At 40.0% G+C, this 6,455-nt stretch overlaps 1 protein-coding gene across 2 annotated transcripts; it reads left to right on the forward strand.

Moving 5' to 3' along the window:
* Nucleotides 1-3,263: 3,263 nt before the first annotated feature.
* On the forward strand, nucleotides 3,264-4,984 carry LOC120432932. Of its 2 annotated transcripts, XM_039598334.1 has the most exons (4): nucleotides 3,264-3,500; nucleotides 3,740-3,875; nucleotides 3,958-4,254; nucleotides 4,349-4,984. In XM_039598334.1, exons 1-4 carry the CDS (start codon nucleotides 3,277-3,279, stop codon nucleotides 4,400-4,402), a joined length of 711 nt encoding a protein of 236 aa, XP_039454268.1. In that variant the 5' UTR covers nucleotides 3,264-3,276; the 3' UTR covers nucleotides 4,403-4,984. The 2 variants fall into 2 exon arrangements, with proteins under 2 accessions (XP_039454268.1, XP_039454267.1); XM_039598333.1 differs by having other exon boundaries at nucleotides 3,958-4,984.
* The last annotated feature ends 1,471 nt before the right edge of the window (nucleotides 4,985-6,455 follow it).

Raw genomic sequence — 6,455 nt, forward strand, 5'->3', positions numbered from 1 at the left:
CAACTTGAAACTCCCTTATCAAAGATCCTGGACGAGCCCTCACTTGTTACGTTCCCCTGAGGGGTCTAGGCGGCGAGGGGGAAGTAACAAAAAGTGTCCGGGTCAGAAAAAGGAGTCAAGGAGGCAAAGCGGTTAAATTAAATAATTTTATTAAGGTAGCTCAACTAAAAGAGACGGACAAGCCGCTATCACCATTTAAGGAAAACAAACAAAACTCAAGCGTTGGTCAATAAAGTAAAAAGTAAGTCAAAAAGAGAGAGCAGCTCGCTAGCTGCAACCACAAACACACAGCTCGCTAGCTGCAACCACAAACACACAGCTCGCTAGCTGCAACCACAAACACACAGCTCGCTAGCTGCAACCACACTAATGGCACACTGGCCCATAGCTCACCTTTCCCTGGGCTTAAATACTTTTAATTACTGACGAGAGTCAGCTGCACAAAAGAAAAAAGGTGGCAGCTAAGGCAGGAGAGATGGTCGGACACGCCCACACAGACAACTTCAGGAGGTGGCCCTGCTAGGGCCGTAACAATATTAAAAAATCAAATTCATTTGTGTTCTGTTTAGGGAAGAGTTTTACATCGACTCTGCAGAGTCAGAAGTATCAGACCTGGATGAGGCTCTCCTGGCTTCCCCTGAACAAAATGATTCATATGTACAGTGGCTTGCAAAAGTATTCGGCCCCCTTGAACTTTTCCATATTTTCTCACATTACAGCCACAAACATGAATCAATTTTATTGGAATTCCACGTGAAAGACCAATACAAAGTGGGGTACACGTGAGAAGTGGAATGAAAATCATACATGATTCCAAACATTTTTTACAAATAAATAACTGCAAAGTGGGGTGTGCGTAATTATTCAGCCCCCTGAGTCAATACTTTGTAGAACCACCTTTTGCTGCAATTACAGCTGCCAGTCTTTTAGGGTATGTCTCTACCAGCTTTGCACATCTACAGACTGAAATTCTTGCCCATTCTTCTTTGCAAAACAGCTCCAGCTCAGTCAGATTAGATGGACAGCGTTTGTGAACAGCAGTTTTCAGATCTGAACCAAAATCGCTGAAATGAACAGTCGCTTTCTAGCCTATATTTTTAAGCCTCAGTTCATCCAAAAACAGGATTACAGTGGTACATGTTTATAGATCAAACACTCTAAAAATGAATGTTTTTCATTTTCACTAATGTGTGTGCACAAAGGACACAGCCACAAGTGCTTCTACAGTGTTTGTTTTTACTTTTAGCTAAAGGGTGGTTTAAATAAATGTCACACATGAACTTGTAATCTCTGAAAAATAAGGGGAAAAGGTGAGATTTGAAGTGACGAACTTCAAGATACCTTCAATGCACTAAGTCGGAAGAAGAAAATTAACTCCCCTTTAGCTGCTTAAAGCAAGGAGCTTGAAGCAGAGGAAGAGAGTTGTCTTTGTAGAATGTGTGCCAGCTCTATTGAGTTCAAATATGTTCACAATTGTCTACTGACAGTGAAGATGTAAAATGACATAAGGGAATGCCACATATTTCTCTTCTTGTGGTTTCCAAAAAAGAATTTTAAAAGAGGCTATACACATGACATTTTTTCTACTTAATTTACTTATGTGTGCCATCCAGAGGGAAATGCCTCATAATCAGAATCACGTTTATTGGCAAAGTATATGCGCAAACACATACAAGGAATTAGGTTCCGATTGAGGGCGTCTCTCAAGCACAAAAATGTAATACACAATCCATCTGTGTGTATGGACATACATAAATACACATGCACATATGCACACTGGTGTATAAACTAACAATATAATACACAATCTAATTCTTTTATACAGAAATTACAGGATTGCAGAAGTTAACTTTTTCTTTTTTTTTTCTCTTTTTTTTAACACTGAACATTGTTTTCTTGTCTTACTTTGTGACAATTATATTTTCTAACAGCCTCACCACACCTGTACCTTTCCTTTCCCCAATATATACATATATACATACATATATGAACTTGAAACTTGCACATTTTATGTTATTTAACCACAAAATCACGAAACCTCTCAGGTATCTTTTTACACTGCAAAAACTTAAAATCTTACCAAGAGTATTTGTCTTTTTTCTAGTCAAAATTATCTCATTACACTTAAAATAAGACAGAATCAGCTAAAGGGCAACATTTCAGTAAGCTTAAGGAACTTGTTTCAAGACAGTAAATCTTAAAACTAGAAAAAAAACTAGACAATTTTCACTTGTTTCATTGGCAGATTTTTTTACTTAATACAAGATATTTTAGCTTGAAATAAGTGAAAAAATCTGCCAATGAAACAAGTGAAAATTGTCTAGTTTTTTTTCTAGTTTTAAGATTTAAGTTTTTAAGATGTACTCATAGTACCGACTGTAGACTGTCTTTTGACGTGGTGTCAGACAGCGGTCTTGACAGAGAATCCGCAATGTTGTTTTCCCGCAATGTGAACTACTCTAAAGTAAGGCGATGGCCTTATGTCAAGTTTTCACTTTTCGAGGACGATTTTTCCACAAAAATGCAATATGATTAGTGTGTATACAGGTTACACAGCAAGTTTGGATCCATAAAATTCAGAATTTCGTGTCCCTTTCTCACGTTTAGTGTGCGTAACAGCCTTTAGCCTTGAGTGGCTAGCTGTAAACAGTTAGCCACTCTGGGCTAACTGTAAACACAAGATGCAGGATTTACACTTAGGTTACCATGGGAATATGGGAACAAAAACGGAATTATTTAATTGACCCTGTGCACGAGAAAATGCTAACTTCCTGGTTTGAGACCGGATGTGGGGTTGTACATTTCCGGTAGCTTTATTTTCCCGTCAATCGCTACTGCGGAGATGGACTTCAAAATGATGTCTAACAAACAGAAACGGAAAGATCGGTTTCAATTACAAAGAGCAGAAGGTGGGACCATTGCTGTGTCCCGCTGTGTACTGCTGGGGGGAGATTTAACAAGATGTTAAGTTTCCACTCCTTTCCCAAAGATTCTGAATTGCGAGCACAATGGCTGCTAAAAATCAGAAGGGACGGCTTCACAGTTACAACCAGGTCTAGAGTGTGTAGTCGGCATTTTGAGACAGGAGAGATCTTCGTGTCTTCCTCTGGTAAGCGTTGTCTTCAGCCGAAAGCTGTTCTCTCCTTATTCCACTGGAATAATTTTTCAAAAAAGACGGAGCGACCCGGAGTTTGGGAGCGCCGACCTCGACCTGTTGATACCGTGGCTATGGTAACCGTAGATTACAACACAGAGGATGAAAATGATGTGTCTGATATGCCCATTACTGGTTGTACTGAGTCTGCTCCAGCCTCCATTCCCCTGATTGAAGACCACGACTATGCAGCAAGTCCTTTGATTGTGGTAGATCGCATTAAATATGAAACTATGTCACGGGAGATTGAGGAGCTTAGACGGCAGCTTGAGTCGTATCATTTGACGCAGGGATTTGGACTGCAGCGATTTGCCACATCACCTGAGGACATTCGGTACTATACAAGGTAAGAAATCCTTAAGTTTTCAACTAGTGACCCATGACCTTAATAATATTACCACACAAATGTGCATTTTAACACAAGGCTGGAGTTGGTTTTCGTTTCTATCCTCATCATTTTAAAAATATTAGTGTAACTTACCTCTGATATGTATTAAATTAACCAATAGAAAGTTGTAATGTCATCTGAAATTTAGCAATAGCTGCAGATAAAAAACTATATTAACATCCACCATTTAAATGCAGATTTCCGTCATATGAGCATTTGATGGCCTTTTGGAATCTAATCCAAGAGGCAACAAGCAGGATGGTGAGGGTCACCAGTGGTCAGAAGAGCCTTTCCACCAGCACATCCACCGAGAGCCCTGTAAACAGACCAACTGTAAGTTCTACACAATTACTACCTGCTTGATCTGTGTGTGTTGCACATTTTTGTGACTGCAGCAATTTTTTTTCTCTTCCAGAAATTGTTGCCAATTGATGAGCTCTTCTTGTTCCTGAATTATCTGGCAACCGGCTGTACACAAAGGGAGCTTTGTCACAAGTTTAACATCCACAGAGCTACAGTGAGTAGAATACTTGTGTCATGGCCCAACTTTTTGTACACTTTGCTTGGATCTGTCTCCGTCTGGATGGCACCTGGCAGAGTGAGAGCAAACTGCCCCGCGGATTTTAGTGGGACTTATAAAAATACCCAGGTCATTCTGGACTGTACTGAAATGAGATGCCAAACTCCCTCCTCCCTTCTGCTCCAGAGCGAGGTATTTTCAACTTACAAGTTGCACTCCACTTTCAAAGCGCTTATTGGCATGTCCCACCATGGAGCATTGACATTTGTCTCAGCACTTTTTTAAGGCTCCATCAGTGACAAGGAGATTTTCCGTCACTCTGGCATCACCTCCCTCCTGACACCTGAGATGGATATAATGATGGACAAAGGGTTTCTGGTAGATGAGCTAGTGCCTGGGAAAGTCCATCGCCCAGCCTTTTTGTCCAAGCAAGCTCAAATGTCAGAGTTGGATGTCCTTAGAACCCAGTCCATTGCACGTCTGAGGGTCCACGTGGAGAGGCTCATCAGGAGGGTTAAAGAAAACAAACTTTTTGACACTGTCATCCCTCTCTCCATTTCTGGGAGTATAAACCAAATTTTTACTGTTGCATGTCTCCTCACAAATTATCAATACGGACCACTGGTCAAAAAATGGGTGGTTGATTAAAAGTTTGAAATGTGTGTAGTGTAGTGTGTTTAGTGGGAGAAGTAGCCAGTTTTGGGAGAATACTTTACAATTGTATTTAGTTACTGAATACTTAATTCTTGCCTTTAAATGTATTTTGTAGCACATTCCATTACTTTGTCTAGTCAGAATACTGTATTCTGAATACTTTGAATATCTTTAGAATGTTGTTATTATTTTAAATTCATGTATTTAGTTACTCTCCAAGAATTTAAGTAGCAAATTTTGTTACTTAAGTAAAATTGATCAACAGCTAACACACTCCCTTTCCTGGATAAAGTTAAATAATAAATCACTTGATGTTTTACTGTTACTCTGCAAATAAAACTGCCTTACTTTAACTGCATTGTCTATTGCACTGTTCTGTGTGCTTCTTATTGACTGCAATAGATTTTCTAAAGATACTAAATACTGTTTCTCTGGAATTCTGAAATTCTGAAAATAAAAAACACAGATTTCAAATTATCAACTTTATTTAACATACTTTGAGTTTTACAACAGTAAGGATATCAAATTCTTTTCTACCAAAAAAAATACTAACACAAAACTCGACTATGTGAACTCTTCACCAAACCTACTTTTATTAACAGCTTTCTATTTTGATCAAAACAAAACAACAAGCAAATAATACAATGGCCCTTGCCCACCATTCAAGTTTATGACATTAAAGTCAGGAATGACAAGCTGTCCATTTATGACACTGCAAGGTATTTGTCCATGTACACGTGAAAATAGAACATATCTATCTTAGGCTTCATTGTCTCCATCAAACCCTCATCCCTCTGTATTCTTTGTATGAAGACATCTTCTTGACTGGAGACTACAAAATCGCACCAACTCATACCTGTAGTTAGCAGCTGGCCCTGAACTTGCCAATAATAGGCATGTGTTGGTTTAAGCTGCAATGTCCCTCTGCTGACCTTGAGGTAAGGTGCATCTACATAACTTTTAATGTTTGGACATTTCATTTCTACGAGGCCAAACGGAGGTTGCTCCAAGGGGTCGAAAATGATACCATCGGGTGATGCACCAATCCACGGTGCATCTGGGTGCACCACAAATCCACATTTGTAGTGGTTCACTCGTTTTATCTGACAGTATTCCCAGATCGCATCTGCCTCTAACTCTAAACCCCTCTTCATAGGGCCTGTCTGGTGAGTACCTTTTAAGATGCGTTCAGCCAGCAGCTCTTCAGAGGGTTTGCTCACATGACAGATCTCTCTAAAACAAGATGCAGTCACCCGTGGTCTCCGTACATTATACCAATCGGCACACTCACTCTGCTCTCGCATAGCACATTCTATGCTCTGGGACATTTCCAGCGTCACCTCCAGACTTTTCATGTGCAGCTGTTGCTTCCTGGAACAGACAAACATGCACTCTGATGGTTTCAGTCTGTAGTCCTGCAGTGGCAATGATGGTGGAGGTGGAGCATTATGAAGAGTCTGCGCTTTCTCTTTGGATGGTTGCTGATAAGAAAGTGGACTTCCTTGTTGCACCTTGCCAAAACGTGACTCCACAAGTGGGATATCGTCACTTATTCCCATGGTACAAATCATAGGCCGGTCAGCATCAGAGAAAGTTTGGTACACTTCAGATACCCATGAGAACCGAGAGGTCAGGAAGGTCCCGTAAAGGTTTTTTTGTACAGTTTGCTCCTGGATGTTACAGAAAACACACACACACAAACATTTTAAATTTAAGGGAAATCTACTACAATTACAGGT

Source organism: Oreochromis aureus, linkage group 14 (genome assembly GCF_013358895.1).
Source record: "Oreochromis aureus strain Israel breed Guangdong linkage group 14, ZZ_aureus, whole genome shotgun sequence".
In the NCBI taxonomy this organism is placed as follows: Eukaryota; Metazoa; Chordata; class Actinopteri; order Cichliformes; family Cichlidae; genus Oreochromis; species Oreochromis aureus.